General features: G+C 46.7%; 1 protein-coding gene across 4 annotated transcripts in view; it reads left to right on the top strand.

The window, feature by feature from the left end:
- grip2b (glutamate receptor interacting protein 2b) overlaps nucleotides 1–19,423 on the top strand; it is a 324,567-nt gene that overhangs the window by 303,556 nt on the left and 1,588 nt on the right. For all 4 annotated transcript variants that reach the window (XM_072472104.1, XM_072472105.1, XM_072472103.1 and 1 more), the window contains 2 exons: nucleotides 4,962–5,198; nucleotides 16,727–16,873. In XM_072472104.1, coding sequence (XP_072328205.1) covers nucleotides 4,962–5,198; nucleotides 16,727–16,873 — 384 coding nt within the window. The remainder of the gene's footprint in view (nucleotides 1–4,961; nucleotides 5,199–16,726; nucleotides 16,874–19,423) is intronic.

Here is a 19,423-nt window from a genome sequence, read left to right as displayed (position 1 = left end):
AATGTAAATCCCACCCAAATAGTCAACATGTTGTAAAACCAAAAGGCAGAATTTTATGATCCCTCCCACTGAATTGAATGGAATTTTGAGCGGCTCACCACATTTTCCAAACTGTTCCCACCATGACAGGACAATAACATTTCTGCCCAAACACCTAATCACTTATAACATCAAATACTTATAATCCATTTAACCTCTTAGAGCTATCAATAAAGATGTGAACACAGCCCCAACTTCCACCACCCCAATCCCGCTCCGCCCCACCCTCACCACCCCTGATGAGATCATTGGCTCTGGACCCTTTTAATCTCAGCTAAACATTCATAATAGCCCCAGCTATCACAATAAGTCCTGGAAAATATCAACATTGAAGTCCTTTAAAACTGAAACACTAGGTGATCTTTCTTTAAGCTACAAATGGTATTTTGTTTCCCTTTCAAAGCAGATTGCTTGTTGCTCAATGGAGTGTAGTTTATGCTTGGAATTTGTTTTTAACCATTCAATAGCAGAATCAATTTTTACAAAGCAAAAAATCATTGGACATTTAAATCTCAGTCCAAGCACAAGAGTAGAGTTTCTCAGCACATTTGTCTACAGTTGTAAATACACTATGTCACTTTCATCAATGGGAAAAGTACTGTAATGCATGGCAGCACTTACACAATGGTGACCAATGTAATGGTCAACCTGCCCTTGGAGGACAGAGTCCTGTGATCAATCCCTGCATTAAAAACACATTTACATTACAATACAATATCTAATAGTTGCATTTAATGGTATGAAAATATTGAACACTTACCTGTCAGAAAGTTCCCGATTCCTCAGCAGGCTTCTCCCAGTGATCAAAAACATTCAAACCTGGCAGGTTTTACCAGGGCTTCCAATATCTGCAGCAGCACACGAGAGTGGGCAGGATATTCAGATTCCCCTTTGCCCTCACAATGCAACGTCGCCCTCAGAAGAGGTTAATGCGGAATTTGCATTCAAGGCCTTCCCAAGCTGTGAAAAGGCTGCTCACCAATAGCGTGGATCAGGAAGGCACTGCAAATTGGGAATTTCCAGTCAGAAATCTGGAATGTTTTAGTTTCCAGTCCCCATTTCCACTTATATCGGGAGGCAAAAATCTGCCCAGGAGCAGATCTATCAGTCAGAGAAATCTTTACAAGCTATGGTTCTACTCTCTAGAAAGAGACTCTGAGGTGACCTGGTGAAGGTCTACGAAATTATGAAACATTGAGTTGGTGGTGGAGGCAGAGACCCTGAACTCTTTTTAAAAAGTACCTGGATCTGCATCTTAAGTGCTGTAACTGCAGGGCTATGGGCCATGTGCAGGAAAATGGGATTAGAAAGGGCACCTGGGTATCTTTGGGTTGGCATTGACAAGATGGGCTGAATAGTCCCCTTCTTTGCCATATCCTAACTATGGCCCTATATTGATCAGATAGCGATACAAGATGTTCTAAAGCACCTAACCATCTTCTCTACTTGTGAAGGGGACCAAAACTACGGGCCATAAATATATAGTCAACATTGAATCCAATAAGGGAATTCTGGAGAAATGTCTTTACTCAGACTGTGGAACTTTTTACGACAAGGTAGTTGAATAGCTTAGGTCCACTGGATTGCAACCTGGGATAAGGGGGTTGTCCTGTGATGAGAGGCTGAGTAAATTGGGGTCTATATTCTCGGGAGTTTAGAAGAATGGGAGGTGATCTCGTGGAAACCTAAAAATTCTGCAGGGGTTTGATAGGGTGGACAGTGAGAGATTGTTTCCACTAGTCGGGGAATCTCAAAGACAGAGGCTCAGAGTCCAGATAGGGAGGATGATCACTTGGGACTGAGATTCGGAGAAATTTATTCACTCAAAATATTGTAAATCTTCGGAATTCTTCACCTCAGAGAGTTATGCGTGCTCCATTGTTGAATATATTTAAGGCTGTGGGATAGATGGAATTTTGGTCTTTCTGGGAATTAAGGGATATTGAGAGTGGGCGGGAAAGTGGAGTTGAAGCCCATGATCATATTGAATGGCCGAGCAGGCTCACGGTAGCACAAGTGGATAGCACTGTGGCTTCACAGCGCCAGGGTCCCAGGTTCGATTCCCCGCTGGGTCACTGTCTGTGTGGAGTCTGCACGTTCTCCCCGTGTCTGCGTGGGTTTCCTCCGGGTGCTCCGGTTTCCTCCCACAGTCCAAAGACGTGCAGGTTAGGTGGATTGGCCATGCTAAAAATTGCCCGTAGTGTCCATAAGGGTTGGGAGGGGTTATTGGGTTGCGGGGATAGGGTGGAAGTGAGGGATTAATGGGGGTCGGTGCAGACTCGATGGGCCGAATGGCCTCCTTCTGCACTGTATGTTCTATGTAATCTATGTAATAGGTCGAATGATCTAATCCTATGTTCATGGGGAAAGTAGATAAACACCTGAGGGGAAAAGGGATGTCAAGTGATCTGATACAATGAGGTGAAGTAGGATGACGGGGAGCATGGATCAGATGGGCTGAGTGTCTGCTTTCGGTGCGTTACGTTTTATGTTGTTCTACGCAAATTTTCAATTTAACTTTTCCTTCCAGAATTGATTTGCTTTCTTCCCTTTCGCGATATCTCAAAGTTGGCCCATGAGATACCAGGGAAAGTTTCCACCTTACTTCCCGAGCTTAATGCTGGTTGTGCAGAGGGGCTGTCATCACAGTCACTTCCCACTTTCACTAGCCGGCAGTCGATCTGTGCAGGCAGTTTGGCACCCAGCAGCCAAGTTGAAAATTTGTTCTGATAAGCCTCACACTCGATACCTCCAGACTGACAGCTCTCTCCTCATGGGCAGTATAGCTCCAAATTCTGTTAAAGCCACATAAGTGTAAAGGGTATAAAGCTATGATTGGAATGTTACAGACCCCTGGGAATGGGCTGGCAGATGTCGGAGAGTGGAGTCCATAACATTGGGTGTCATGGCGATGCAACCATGTCCGTCACCTGCCTGCCTCCATTGGGATTTTCCCAGCAGAGGGGGATACACAAGTGGCCACCCTCACTTCAGTCAATTAATGGCCAATTAGAGGCCTCCTCCCACTGCTGCTGGTATTTTACCAGGTGGCAGTAACACATGGTGAGGCTACCAGGCAAATTCTGGCCACTGTTTGTGGGATGAAGGGGAGGGGACCTCATGTCAGGGCAAGCTGTGCCCAACAAAAGCCCCCCCCCCCCCCCCCCCCCGCGCCACCACTGCCTCACCAATCCCAACCCCCATTCCCACTCATCGGGGCCTGACAGTCCGGCCCCAGGTCTCTGACAACATGGCTCCTTGATGTTGGAGCTGCCTGTTTCCATGGAATCCATAGAATCAATACAGTTCAGAAGGAGACCATTCGGCCCATCAAGTCTGCATGACTATCTGAAACAGCACCCTATATAGGCCCACTCCCCCGCCCTATCCCCGCAATCCTATAACCCCACCAAACCTGCACATCTTTGAAAATTAAGGGGCAATTTAGCATGGCCAATCCATCTATCCTGCATATCTTTGCACTGTGGGAGAAGACTAGAGCACCCGAAGGAAAACCATGCAGACACGGGGAGAAGGTGCAAACTCCAGACAGATAACCACCCAAGGCCAGAATTTAACTTGGGTCCCTGGCGCTGTGAGGCAGCAGTGCTAACCACTGTGCCACCATGCTGTCCCAGCAATGGTCATTGCTGCTGGGACAAGAGAACTGGTGGCCATCTGATTGGCTGGCATCTCTCTGTGGCCAGTCAATCTCCCAGATGGGCGCAGAAGGCCCATCCTGAGGCAATTAATGACAAGCCAGCTGTTAAATCACTGCAAGCTGACCCAGCCAAGTAAATATGAGCTCACGCCCATGGGGCAGGGCCACCGTTTCCACATAAATATCTGATGTATACACTTGTAGGATTCAACTGCCACACTAATACAGCCTCCATGCAAATATGCGCTATAAACAATTCCACTGGATGTTTGTAGTTGAATGGAGTGGCTTGATCCAAACACGATGAATGATCTGTGAACAGGCCCCCATCTAAGAACAGCGGCAACAATCCATTCACATATCTGGCCAGAGAAAACTATATAGTCCATGCAGCATGCTGACACGGCCACCAACTGTCCGTCTTCAAGCCGGTAGTGACCAACAAGAATGAAGCCATTAAATATTGCAATGTGGACAAAATACTTCCTGCTCATTTGCTGATTGAACCATCGAAAGCCTGAAGCATTCGCATTCGTCATCAATCAGAAATTAACTGAATGTGCCGCCAAATGTCCTCTAAATGAATATCATTCTTTTTTGAAAACCCCACACCCCTTGACTATTTTATCCGTGTAGAATCCCAGATCTAAGTGTTAAAAAGGGGACTTATCTTAAGAGGAACACTTTTACCATCTCTCTCTTCTCACACGTGTTCATGGTGGGTTATTCAGCGTGGAGAACTGCCCACAATCGTGATCTTAATGGCGGAGCGAGGAGGTTTGGAAGTGGGATCAGGAATAATTTTTCTTGCACATGTAGAGTGATTGAGATATTAAGATCTGGAGCTCTCCCACCTGCATTCCCCCCTCCCTCTCCCCTCAAATAGCTATCGATACAGAGGATTAAAGTGGGAATTAGTTGAGGAGTCTAAGATGATTAAAGGAATTGATGAGGTAGATAGAGGGAAATTGTTTCCTCTGGTGGGGGAGAAGAGAACAAGGTGTGCATGTGTAAAGTTTGGCTGTTCAGGAGCATTTCTTCACACAATGATAGTGGAATCTGGAATCCTCTTCCTCAAAAATGATGCTGAACATCCATTGAAAATTTCAATCTGACCGAGATAGAATTTTGTCAGGGAAGGATATTCAGGGATATGGAGCTAAGACAGGTGAAGAGCAGAACAGACTCAGCCTGAATTGCCTCCCTTCCTTCTCATGTTTCCTATGTTGCCACACATGTAAACTCTGTCACCTCTCCACAGGCTTCCATAATGTCTGGAAGTGAGCTGACTTTGGGGATTGAAGGCCATCCAGCACAGTCAGTCAACCACCCAGCGCTGGGAAAGCTCCAGGAAGAGGGCTCACTGGAGTGTAGTACGAACCAGAGCGAGCGCCCAGCAGTGCCTGCGCTGCTGAAGAAGGACAATAGATTGGAACTGAAGAGGATCAAAGAAGAGATTAAGGAAATAACACTGCCCACTCCTGTTGAATTGCACAAGGTGAGTATCCACATCTAGCACCATCCAACATTTCTGGCTTAATCTGAAGGCCAGAGGGTGGCTGATGGTGGCGCAGTCTGGAGAGAGAGAGAGAGTGTGAGGTGTCAGTGCAACATTGTTCCTTGATTCTTATCAAGGAAGCAAAGCAAACCTCCATCCAGCGAAGATCCCTCAATCCCAGGTACTGCTCACGAACCCTGAATGAAAGTCCCACGTTGTCTGCAAGTGGTAAAAGGCTGTTTGAGGAGAGCACCGGCCATGTAAAAGATGCCCTTCTCAATTTCCCTCATAAATAGACCCAGATTCACAGGAGGAGGAGGGTTGTCTTTGCATGACATGTAGAAGAATGAGTGTTGAAAAATCGGGGCTGGTGATACTGGACAGAAACACGAGTCTCTGCGCAACATGTATTGAGGTGGACGAGTCCTATCGGAGCTGTGGTTGTTAACTAGGAAGACGATCGTTGTGTGCATACTGTAAAGAACTCCACTGATGTTAAATTACTTGAAAGATGTTTTCATTTCCCAACCATATCTTATCAGTTCTACCTCATCTAACATTGCAAATATTTCAAAGCATGCATTGACATAAAATATACCTCAAGATATTTACACACAAGGGTCTGAACACTCATGACAGTGCATCAACAATGATATTTTCTCTAACAGTCATGTGAATGATTTTCAAATCAAACAATTGTAGTGAAAAACTCCATCTAAATAACCTGGTGTTCTGATTTCAGAATCTCTCCATAGATTTTTGGGGCTTATGGTCTGTACATATGATTGGTTCTGCTGAATAACTGGCAACGTAAATCTCAAAACGTTGGAATGCCACTACCAAACTTACAGTCTCTGTTTCAATTGTAGAATACTTCTGTAGGTGGGGATTTAATTTCCATGAGAGTACCCCACAGGTTTCTCAATTCCCAGTTTGTCTTTCTGTAACAATACAGCACCCACACCAATTTCATTAGCATCCACAGCCAGTATAAACTGTTTGTCCTAATTTGGTGCGGCTAACACTGGCACTGTTGTCAACACAGTTTTTCAATGTTGGAATGCAGTTTGGTAGTCCTCCGTACAGTTAAATTTCTTCCTCTTCTTCAAGAGATCTGTTAGTGATGCTAGCACACTGCTAAAGCTCGGCACAAACTTAGATAAAATCCAACCATTCCCAGAAATCTTAAAATCTCTATTATTGTAGGATTAAGGGCAGCGCGGTAGCACAAGTGATTAGCACTGTGGCTTCACAGCGCCAGGGTACCAGGTTTGATTCCCCGCTGGGTCACTGTCTGTGCGGAGTCTGCACGTTCTCCCCGTGTCTGCATGGGTTTCATCCGGGTGCTCCGGTTTCCTCCCACAGTCCAAAGACGTGCAGGTTAGGTGGATTGGCCATGATAGATTGCCCTTAGTGATCAGAAAAAGTTAGGAGGGGTTATTGGGATAGGGTGGGAGTGAGGGCTTAAGTGGGTCGGTGCAGACTCGATGGGCCGAATGACCTCCTTCTGCACTGTATACTCCATGTTCTATGTTCTGGAAAATCCAGAATGGCCTGTATTTTTGCATCTCGTGGAGCCACCTGACCATGCCCCACGATATGTCCCAAATATGAAACTTGAGCTTTCTTTCGCAAATTCACTTTTTCCAAATTAATGACCAGATTAGCTTCTTTTAAGCATTCAAACAGTTATTTTAGGTGTTGCAGATGTTCTTCCCAACTTTGACTAAACACCACTAAATCGTCAATGTACACTGCACTCAGTCCCTGTATAACTTTATTTGTTAGTCTCTGAAATGTTGCGGATACGTTCTTTATTCCGAATGCATTACGTTAAATTGATAAAGTCCATTTGACGTCACAAATGCTGAGATTTCCTTTGCCCTTTCGGACAAAGGCACTATCACTTGACATAGGTAATAACTGCTACAAAACTACAAATCTGTCATATCCTATCAGCCACTGCTTTCATTCCCTGCTGTGTTATCCTTAAATGCTTTCTTGCCCCTTCACAAGCGCCATTTAATCTTTCTCTGAAATTCGATATGTGGTCCAAAAATGTACGGCACGGTCACCCAAAAAATGACGAAGGGCGCGATTCTCCAGCTTGAATTACTCTCGAGCAAGGGCGCAACGAGGCCGGTGAATAGCGGGAGAGGCTGAAAACGAGAACCTTGCCAAGCACCAGCCATTTCTGATGCAACCAGCCCATTCCCGCAGGTGAAATCAGTATCCCACCAGAGCGTGGCGAGAAACCAATTATTACCACTTAAGCCCTATTTCCAAAAATTAACGGGAGCCACCCGACCTTCAAAAGTCTCCCATGATGCAGCAGCCTCCCCAGCAAGTGGTCATGCCGATTAGTACTCCTTTTGAAAAACGTGAACCTGGCGGATGGGCTGCTGCAGGGAGCCAAGGAGGTGAGCAACCATGTTCGCTCACAGGCAATGAGCCCGGAGACACGGGCATGCTGCCCTTGTGCTCAGCGGGGCGGGGGTGGGGGGGGGCAACCTGGGGGCACAGCCCTCGTTGGGGGTGGGCCGCCATGGGGGGCTGAGGATATGTGGGGGAGCTCTGCTTGGGGGGGGGGGGGGGGGGTCGGACAAGCACGGGTCCCCCATGCCAATCCCTTGACCATGTGTTCCCATTCCCATAAGGGCAACCTTGGTCCCTGTCTGTCTACCCACTGACTATCCATAACTCACGCTAGTTGCGGAGGCCTCTGGCCGTGTGGCTGAAGGCTATTGCTCTTAGGGAATTGGCAATCATAATTAAGAGAGAACTTCACATATTCCAAGTGGCTCTCATAGGTGGGCAGTCTATGTAGCAGGTGGGGCTCATTGCCTAGCATCCTAGTCACACCTTGATACATGGACACTGTGCTTGAACACTGCGGGAGGCAGCACCAGATGCATTAACCAACCTTCGGTCACCCCGTGGATAGGACCTAGTCCTAGGCACATGTCCGTGGCTGGGTATGCGTGGGCAGGGCATGTCAGCTGGGGGCATGAGGTGGGGGGGGGGGGATAGCATATCTGGGGGTTGGGTCATGGGATTGGTGGTCGGCCCACATCATGGAACAAAGAGCCAGAGGCGTCATACTAGTTGTGGTGAGGGCATTTTAATGTACCTTGTCCAACTGTACACCACTGCCCCACTTTCCTGATGGTGCCACCCCACTATCCCCCCTTGCCCCCCCCCCCCACCCCCCACCCCCCCTCCCCACCCAGCGCACACTCCACTCCTTACCCTACACCGAAACCCCCCCCCTCCCAGTGCCCTCAGTGATCCTCAATGTGCTTGGCCTTCCTAGTTCTACTGCAATGTCTAAGTGTTTCCCCACGATGCACATCAGAGGTGGAGGCAGCCAGCTGCTTACCTCATCCTGTGGCCTTCGATGCCCCTGGCGGGCGTCCTCTGGGGCTGGAGGATTGAGCCCAGGCTGCCCCTACATAATCTGGCTCTGCCAGCCTGGCGGCTCCCCATTGTCTGCACCGTGGTGTCCACGCCTGTAGGGATGCTCCTCAGTTATTGGGAGATGTTCTGCAGTGACTCAAAAATGCCCATCTGTGACTGAGACAAGCTCCGCAGCACCTCTGCCATTCCCATCTGAGACCGGGACGTGTCCTGCAGGGCCTCATCAAGGTCAACCTGGTACAGTGTCATGTCCCCCATTGAGTCGAACAGTCTACCGAGGTCCTCAGCCATAGCCGTCACTGACTGTGCAACGCCTTGAACAGCTATACTCGTGCTGCCGACGTCGTGCACCAGGCTATTCACTGCGGTCGCCACCCTAACAGTGTTGACCTCGGTGCCATGCATTACTGGCGCCATCTTTGGGCCCGTGGCCTTTGGGACTCCTCGATTCGGCAATGGGCCTGCTGGAGTGACGCTGTCATCTCTCTCTGAATGTTCCGACCGCTCCCTAACGTCTCCATCAGCTCCGGTAACCCTGTTCCAGAGGCTCAGCATCTGGCTGGGCCCCAGCTGGGTCCTGGAGTCCAGCAGACCTCCGACTGCTGTCTCGCCTGGTAATTTGGGGCATTGGGGGAGGGGGGGGGGGGGGGTCCTGAGGCCACAGTGGGGGGTTCAGAGGTGCGTTGCCATTTTCTCTCCTGCACGTGCGAGCGGAGCTCGTTGGTGCAGGAAATGGGACTAAGTACGTCGTTGGAGACGTTCCTCACCGAGGCCTGGAAATGGAGCAGAGTCATGTTTAATAGTAGGGTCGTTCTCGGCACTACACCCGGCCTAACACAGCAAACATGGGACTCTGTTTCATTAAATCGTGCCCTTCGTGATTTTTTGGGGCTTTGGGAAGTTTCTCACTGGTTACGTCCACACTTAGAAAAATTTTCAGTCGTCATGGAGCTGAACACGCTGGCAAGACTGGCTCCTCAGAGATTGGGCCACCATTTTGAAAGGGTGCCCAGATCTCTAAGTGATCTTAAGGGTCCCCCACACCCCTTACCCACGTAGAATAACAACCTCCCCAGACATGCGTATTACCCCCCCCCACCCCCCCAAGTGAGCACACTCCGCTGTTAGGTCGCTGAGGACTCCCCTTTTCTGGCACCCCCTTTCAGGACCCCCACTGTATCCCCTCAATCTTCATACCTCCCTTCACCTTTCCACCCTTTATAACCCGCCTTCACCCCCTCCCCTTTCATAGGCATGGCTCCCTCAAGCTCTGACCCTTGGCAGTGCCAAACTGACACCCTGACACTGCCAGTCTGGCACCTAGCCAGTGCCCCAGGCACCTTGTCAGTGCCAACCTGTCACCCTGGCAACAGCAGGTTGGCGATGCCAGGGCAGTACCAAGGTACTGCCCTGTCCTTTCTCTGACCACCTGGAGGGCAACAATGCCCTCCGAGACCCCCAGAGTGGCCATCACACTTGGTCTCTGCATGTGGAGTACTAATCGCGCCCCAGTTGGGGCCTCGCCTGTGCGACTGGTGACACTCAGGTGGCAGGTGAATGCATCCTCAATGAGTTACTCGCATTCCATTCTGTGCCCGGCGCGAAGCCTAATTTGGGCCTCTGCAGCGATGCACTTGGTGCATCGAGATCGACAACGGGCACAACACAGTGGGAATATTGCGCCTGTCTCTTACTCAATAACATTTCTTCATTGCAGTGTTAATGTAAGCCTACATGTGACAATAATAAAGATTATTATTATTTCAGTGGCCCTCTAACTTCATGTCCGTTCACATTTTTCCTCCACCTCCGGGAAGAACCTGCTCATTCGGGTTTTTGTTAGGTGTGCTCTGTGCACCACGTTCAGTTGCATGAGAAGTAGCATTGTGCATGAGGAAGTGGAATTGGCCCTGCTCAGTGTAGCGCTCCAGATTCCCCACCCTATTTCCATCCTAGCTCTTCCACCATTTTTCCCGTGTTTTGTCCAGTGGCGAACGTGCCCTTTCCAACAGTTGCCCGTACAGGCCCCACAGTTTCCCCTCCACAGACTGTCCAACCCTCATGAGGGTAATCTTGACTCTACACTCTCATCATTGTTTTCAAAGTTTGATGCCACCTCTCTAATGCACCCTGTGATTCTGGATGATACTCTGCTGATTTATATTGTTTTATTCCCAGGCTATTCATGACCTCCTTAAATAATCCTGATGTGAAATTTGACCCTTGATCCGATAGTATCTCTTTCGGTAAGCCATATCCAGTAAAGAGCTTTGGTAATTCTTCTATCACTCTCCTGGCTGCAATGTTTCTTAATGATATGGTTTCAGGAAATCCAGTGAATTTATCCATAATAGTTAACAAGTAGTGATTTCCACTTCTTTTTTCAAAAGTGGCCCCAGACAGTCGACTAGAACTCTTGTAAAAGGTTCTTCGAAAGCTCGGACAGGGATCAAAGGTGCTAACTTTACTGCAATTTGTGACATACGCAACAAAATGTAACTACATCTTTATGTAGGGGCTGGTTTAGCTCAGGGCTAAATCGCTGGCTTTGAAAGCAGACCAAGGCAGGCCAGCAGCACGGTTCAATTCCCGTACCAGCCTCCCCGAACAGGCGCCGGAATGTGGCGACTAGGGGCTTTTCACAGTAACTTCATTTGAAGCCTACTTGTGACAATAAACAATTTTCATTTCATTTCATTTCATTTCATGTAGTACCGACCAGTAAAACTGCTTCTGAATCTTTGCTTATGTTTCCTTTATTCCTAGATGTCCTCCTAATTGAATTTCATGAGCTATCCTTAGAATTTATTTCTTATACTCAGGAGGTCATACAATTTCATGTATTTCTTCCCACTTTTTATCTGCACTAAAATGTGTGGAATGCCATTTTCTCATTAATATGCGATCTTTTACAGAATAACATTCAGGAATACACTGAGTCTCCAATTCTGAGTCCGCCGTTTGATAAACATGTTTAATTTGGAATCACCCGACTGTAATTCTATCAATCTCTTTGAGCTAAACACATCTGTTTCTTTCCCATTGTCTTTTCCATCTTATAGCATTACTTCTCTAAGAGCTCATAGATCATAGACTTCCTACAGTGCAGAAGGAGGTCCTTCGGTCTATCGAGTCTGCATCCACCCTCGGAAAGTTCACCCTACCTAGGTCCACTTCCCCACTCAGTTTTAATGCTCTCACCCAACTATCAAAATCACTTTGTTTAAGCCTTTCAAATTGAACATAAGTCTGTCCAGACTGTTTTCCTACATTTCAAAACATTTGGCTGTAAGCATCTGGTACTAACTTATAAGTACTCAATAAAGCTTTCCTCATTATATCGTGCTCCCCAGACATTTCCTCTGATAAAGCCCAGCCTACAAGTTTACTCTGTCAGAGCAGCATCCAAATATCTTGCAATCATTTCATCTGTCGCACTATTTTCTCAAATGAATTAAAAAATGCCTCAACATCCTTTTCATCAAATTTTGGAATTGAGTATACAAATCTAAAAATCTCCCCATTAGGTCCGTGTCTAGAACTGCATCCTTCCTCAATGTGCTCTGGTGTCTCTGCTTAACTTCCAGCACTTCAAACTGAAATTCTCTCTCTTTCTCGTTTTCCCTTTCTGCTATTGCTAATTTCTGCATTTCCAATTCCCGTTGAAAAGCTCTCTCTTTGTCTTTTTTCTCTCTATCCCATTTTGCTTTTTCTGCATCTCATGTTGAAGTTTTCTGATTTCTATTTCTTTTCCTTTTTCCTTTTTCTGAATTTCTAATTGTTTCATTTGTAATTGAATTATAGTTAATTTAATTTAATCACTTTTTGAAATAGTTTGTCTATCTAACAACACTTGTACATATAAATGCTTCGCTATTCTTTCAATTACCTCAGCGTTCTTACCCCGCAGGTAACCCTAATTGTAATGTATTCGCCAATTCTATCAATTTAGTTTTAGTTACATGTTTCAGACTTTCCAAGGTCATATTGTCTACTCCCAGACATGTCCTAGCCATTGCAAGAGTCATGTTGCAGTAACCTTATTTTAAATCACACCCCTCATCACTTGGTTCCGCACTTTCCTCACTCTCGTTACGTTTAAAAGTCACAAATTCCCCTACACCCAAGGAATTATGGACGTGATTTTCCTTGAACGCCAAAATCGGAATCGCCGATCGGGCGGAGAATGGACTCCGACACCAGATCCGCGGTAGGTGCTGGTTTGACACCAGTTTGCGATGCTCTGCACCCTGCAAACCGGCGTCATTAGGACACGTGGCGCGCGCAGCTGCAAGGCTGTTGGGGCATCATCGGCCGGCCCACCCACAATGCTCCGCCCCCGATGGGCCACATGTGGTCTCAGCAGTCGGGAACCTTTTTCGGGTGGTTCACGTGCACTCGCGCCGATTTTCCTGTCGTGAACCACCTGCGAATTCTCCGTTGGCGCCGGCACTTAGCCGCTATAACGGAGAATTCCACCCTATGTTTTTCATAATCCTGCCAAAGAGTCCAGTTTTGTTTAGAATCTTGCTGATGTTAAATGCGAGGGTAGCCCAAAACCCAGAAGGGTAACTTGGTATTTTCAATTTGGTATAATGTGAGAAAAGACATGCAAACCAGGGAGAAATTGTTTGGTCATTTTGTGATCAATTAATCAAGAATATTTATTAAATGAAAAGAAAAACACATGACAAGACGGACCATAACACACTACAATACTTAACTACACTGATGACATTACACACACATTATTACATGAAGTTACCCCTTTGTTCCCAACTACCTATGTTTCCTAAACTCTGAGATATCGCTCCAATATTATATAACTATGAGCTCAATCCAGTAAATAGTTACCACGCACAGGGTATTTGTCCACATTTGGGAAACCCGTCTTCAGTTTCAGTGAAGGTTGTAATCTTCTCAGCTCAAGTTTTGGATTATAACCGGCCGTCCTTTTAGCAATAACTTGTTTTCAGGGGAGACTGTTTTCTGCAGCTAGGTGTGGCCATGATAGTAGCTGCTCTACTGTGTCTCTTTCTCCAGTTACTGTGTGGTAGATATATCATTCTCTCCATTTGAGGTTATCCACCCTGTGGACCTGGCTACTAGCTTATACATGCCAATTCTTTATCTCTCCACTTTGAAGTTACCTTTTCTATACCCCATTTTACCCCCTATTCACGTAGGTAAACACATACTTTTCTCACTGGTATGCTAATTTGCATCTCAACACATCCCTTCAGACAGCTGCCCTTTGCAATTTTATATTTAACCTAATTTCACTTTTAATCTTAATTTTCTCCAATTTTTAACAATACATTCTGATGTAAGTATTTTGTTACTCTATCCATTCTGGGAATGCAAGACCAGCATTTGTTTCCCACCCCTGGCTGCCCTTGAGAAGGTGGTAGTGAGCCGCCATCTTGAACCGCTGCAGTCATGTGGTGTAGGCACACCCACAGTGCTGTTAGGAAGTTTGCCCAACGACAGTGAAGGAATGCAAATATATTTCCTAGTCAGTATGGTGTGTGACTTGGAGAGGAACGTATAGGTGGTGGTGTTCCCAAGTGTCTACTGCACTTATCCTTCTAGGTTGTTCGGAAGATGCGGTCTGATTAGTCCTAGTGAGTTGCTGCACTGTATCCTGTAGATGGTGTGCACGTTTACCACTCTACATCAATGGTGGAGGGAGTGGATGTTTAATGCGGCGAATGGAGTGCCAATCATGTGGGCTGCTTTGTCCTGGATGGTATGGGGGAAGTATTTGTGTGGAAAAAACTGAAAATGCTGGAAAACACTCAGGTTAGGCAACATTGGTGGGGAGAGAAACCGAGTTAACTGATTGTGACCTTGTATGGGGATAGGGTGGAGGTGTTGACCTTGGGTGGGGTGCTCTTCCCAAGAGCCAGTACAGACTCGATGGGCCGAATGGCCTCCTTCTGCACTGTAAATTCTATGATCAGAACTGTGTGTGTGTGTGTCTGTTTCCATATAAATATGTGTTTGGACTGTGTGTGTTCCCGTTGCTGTTCGCAGGGCTTCCGTTCCTGCCAAAATCTTGCAAACAACGAGATCACGAACAGGGCACATGCTTTTGAATGGGTCTCAATTAGAGAGGTTCCAGCCGTGCACTGGCATCATTAGTTTGGGCAGTTATGTAGTGCAGTACCTGTATAAACCAGACGAGGGGGCTCATGAGCAGTGAAGAAACTGCCCGCATGTTCATTTTAAAGTCCCATCCATACTCCTGACATGCCCACCTAGATCTTTAAAGGAAGGCTCTTCAGCCCTGACATATCGGCATCCTGTCTGGTCGAGGTGGGAACTGCCGATTCGAAAGCGAGGAATCTCATGAACCAAAGATTACCTACGTGATGGGTGATGTGGTGTGCAGAGTACAAAGCACAGGCAAGTGAAAACACAGACCAGGAAGGTGCAAATGGTGAGACTTTATTGTGAATGTGTGTGTAAATAAACATTCCAGTATTTGGGGCGAGAGCAAGCATGCATTTCCAAGCAGCTGACACTGTGTGGCAGCATAGCCTGCTGAAAACGTGGAATTTTATGTGAGGATGTGTTTTACTTAGCGATTACATTCAGATTTGAATATTGTCTTTAATTAATGTATGTATTCGACATAGAATATTGTGTTGAAGATTTGCGTCATCATCTGGCATCATTATTGGACCCAAATTACTTGAAAAGTGAGTTTTCAGCTTTTTAGAATTAGTTTAGCATTTCCAAATGGAGAAAGGCAAATAAGTCAGGCTGGTAAAATGATTAAATATCGCAAGATGGAAGGCCAACTCACCAAAAAAAGCTTACACTTGTTCCATTGATGCATTGAGCCGTAGAGTCATAGAGTCATACAGCACAGAAAGGGCCCTTCGGCCCATCGCGTCTGTGCTGATCAAAAACAACCAACTATTCTAATTGCATTTTCCAGAACTTGGCCCATAGTCTTGTATGCCCTGGGGTCGCAAGGGTACATCTAAATACTTCTTAAATGTTATGAAGGTCTCTGCCTCCACCACCCTTTCAGGCAGTGAGTCCCAGATTCCCACCACCAGTTCAGTAAAAATGTTTTTTCCTCACATTCCCTCTAAACCTCCTGCCCCTTACCTTAAATCTAGGCTCCCTGGTCATTGACTCCTCCACCAAGGGGAAAGGTTTGTTCCTGTCTACTCTATCTATGCCCCTCATAATTTTATACATCTCAATCATGTCCCCCCTCAGTCTCCTCTGCTCCAGGAAAACAATCCAAGTCTATCCAATCTCTCTCCATTGCACATTTTAGGGCTTCTGCTGATTTGAGCCCTTCATATCCACCATAAGCCTCCTTTTTTCTCTTGATCCAATGTTGTATACCCCTCGAGATCCAGGGTTCATTGGATTTGTTGTCCCCACCCTTTCCTTGACTGGAACATGTGGGCTGTTTTTAAAAATAATTCATGGGGGATTGGGCCTAGGCAGGGTGCTCTTTGGGGAGTTGGTGCAGACCCACTGGGCCGAATGGCCTCCTTCTGAACTGTAGGGATTCTATGATAAGTGAGCCACATTATGCGCTGGACATAGATTAGTCATTAGTGTAGCCAATAGCGCTCTAAGCAAGTGCTGCCCAATCGCGAGATCACATGTAACAGTCGAGGCGTTGTATCTTTCAATTCCTCGAATCTGCCCGGAGCTCCAACTACAGCTGTCGGGGTCAATTCCACCTGTTCCATTCCACCTGTTCCATTCCAGATGTTCCGTTCCAGATGTTCCGTTCCACCTGTTCCATTCCAGCTGTTCAATTCCACATGTTCCATTCCAGATGTTCTGGACAATTTCAGATGTTCCATTCCAGATGTTCTGGGTAATTCCAGATGTTCCATCAATTTAGCTGTTTGGGTCATTTCCAGCTGTTGATCTGTCTCCGTGTGAGACATCCCTCAGTATATCAGTCCTGAAGCTTTTGTGTGAACCAGTGCCTCTATTTCCTACTCCCTGCTGATAAATTTAAAGTTTTGTTCCAGGTTAATGCTTCCCCTATCATTCAGTATTGAACATACAGAAAAGATAACAATGGATTTGGTTTGCTTTAAGTAAAAGTATTATTTTGTTCCTCTCAGATCACAATTCACAAAACCTCCGAGAATGAGGACTTTGGTTTCAGTATCTCCGATGGCCTTTTGGAGAAAGGGGTTTATGTCAACTTGATACGTCCTAACGGCCCTGCTGAAGGCAGTGGGCTTCAGCCCTACGATCGGATATTGCAGGTGAGGAGGAAAGATATGCATTTGCATAGCGTCTTTTAGTGCCCCAGTGTGTTCCAAAGCACTTTGCAACCAAAGAAGTACTTGTGAAATGTAATCAATGTTTTCAGGTAGGAAGCCCAGGCGGAGGAGTAGGCTATTCGACACCTCGAGTTTGTTCCACCATTCGATCGGATTATCTGTATTGTAGCACAGTTACACCCCCTGCCCTACCTGCCACGCTCCGTCCCATCACTTTGTTTCCATACCCTCATATAACAAGAACCTATCAATCTTAGATTTTAACTTTTCAATCGATTCCCAGTCTTGACAGCTTTTGAAGGGAGATTGTTACAGATTTCCACGACCCAATTCATTTTTGTTTCCAATCAAGGGGCAATTTAGCATGGCCAATCCACCTGCCCTGCACATCTTTGGGGTGTGGGGGTGAGAATGTGCAAACTCCACACGGACAGTGACCCGGGGCCAGAATCAAACCTGGGTCCTCAGCGCCGTGAGGCAGCAGTGCTAACCACTGCGCCACCATGCCACCCCAGATTTCCACTACCCTTTGTATGGAGTTGTGCATCATGCCTGAATGGTCTAGCTCAAATTTGAAGGTCATTCCCCCTTGTCCTGGAGTCCCCACCAGAGGAAATATCTACCCTCTCAAATCCTTTCATTATCTGAAGCATTTGAATTGTCAGGGGAACAAAGATCTCGTCCTCATAATTTAACCCTTCCTAATTCCTTCCTTGAAATCTGCTCTATTCACCCTGAGGGGGCAGCCAGGAGCTTGGTTTGACATTTCAGCTGAAAGGTAGCTGTTCTCACAGTGCAGCACTCCCCCAGTACTTCACTAAGATGTCCGCCAGGGCTTTGTGAGACGTGAACCCATGGCCTCCCTGACTCCGAGGCTGGAGTGCTGTCCACTGAGCTGCGACTAAGGCAGAGCCGCTCTTGGACCGAGAACACCTTTTTGAGAATGGGGCAAGGTTAAATGACGAGGTTACTCCAGTCGGTGTGCCCGTTGCTCAGTAATGTATTGCACCATGTGGGCCAGTAAGGTTCCTGGATGATGGGGTCTGAACAGCAGGAGGAAGGCTGCATTGGCCCGATCAGCACTCTTGGGCCTGACAGGGTTAAAATCATGGCAAGTTCCCAGCTCCCAGTAACAGCCCAGTGACCTAAACTGCTAAATTAGGATGTCTGGAGGCTAGAGTCAACCATTGTCTTTCATGAACAGCCTGCTAACACTCATCATCCTTGTCGGCCGAGAATGAATGGCAGGTTAAGCAAAATGCCATGCTCAGGTCCTATGGCTTCCTCATGAGGAGAGCAAAGAAAAGTGGCAACAAAAGGGAAATATTCCCCTCGAGGATGTGAGTGAAGCCTCAGCCCGAGTTAGACCTGACGAGGTGGCCGTAGTCTGTGAGATGAAGCTGCTCCCATGATGCTGTTAGGTAACAGCCAGGATTTTGCCCCGCCAGCAATGAAGGATCTGTGTCCAAGCCACAATGGTGCTTAACGTGGGGGCCATGCCCTTCTTTGTGATAGAGGTCACAGTACTGCCACTTTAATCCTCCGAGTGGTTGTATTGTGTCCTGGAGACTCCAAAGTGTGCAAACACATTATGTTGGGATATTGCCTTGGATGGTGCAAGAGGGTTGAGATACTTTTCCCAGGGAGGGGTAGATCGCATTCGAAGAGGAGGGAGATAAAATAGCATGGGCAGAGAGGGGGTGCACTGGGGATTCGCTAACAGCACTGTGGGTGTACCTACAGCCATTCAAGAAAGCGGCTCAGCACCACTTTCTCAAGGGCAATTAGGGATGGGCAATAAATGCTGGTCTAGCCAATGATGCCCACATCCTCTGAAAGAAGTTTCTTAAAAAGGAGCGCAGGCATGATGAATGCTTGAATATTCATTCAGTAAAGGTTTTGCTCATCCAATTACACAGTGTAAAGGAATTGTGCCAATGTTTATTCCCATCAGAGTTTGTAAGTTGGAACATCCACTTGGCAATTGTGTTTCACTCAGAAGGTTAAGGGGAGATTTAACAAAGATATTCCAAATTAAGAGGAGTTTCGATTGAGAAGATGGGGAGAGATTGTTTCTATTGGTAACCCAGGACAATGAACAATAAGACAATTGGGAAATACATTGGGAGAAATTAGGAGATTTTCTTGAAGTAGTGAGTTATGATCTGGAATGCAAGGAAGGTGAAAGCAGATTCAATGTAACTTTCATAAGGGAATTGTGTAAATACTTGAAAAGGAACTCTACATTTGAGGGAAGTGGTGGGGCAGTGGCATTTTCCCTGGACAAGTAATGCAAAGACCTGAGGTAATGCTCTGGGGATCCTCGTTCGAATCCCACCATGACAGATGGTGAAATTTGAAAATCGGGAATTAAAGGGTCTACTCATCTGGTTCACTAATGTCTTTTAGGGAAAGAAATCTGCTGTCCTTACCCAGTCTGGCCCATACGTGGCTGTAGACCTACAGCAATACGGCTGACACTTAACTGCCCCCTGAAATGGCCGAGCAAGCCACACAGTTTGAGGGTCATTA

Source organism: Scyliorhinus torazame, chromosome 13 (assembly GCF_047496885.1).
Source record: "Scyliorhinus torazame isolate Kashiwa2021f chromosome 13, sScyTor2.1, whole genome shotgun sequence".
Classification (NCBI taxonomy): Eukaryota; Metazoa; Chordata; class Chondrichthyes; order Carcharhiniformes; family Scyliorhinidae; genus Scyliorhinus; species Scyliorhinus torazame.
The sequence above is the reverse complement of the archived record's forward strand: the minus strand, read 5'-3'. Positions and strand labels throughout refer to the sequence as shown.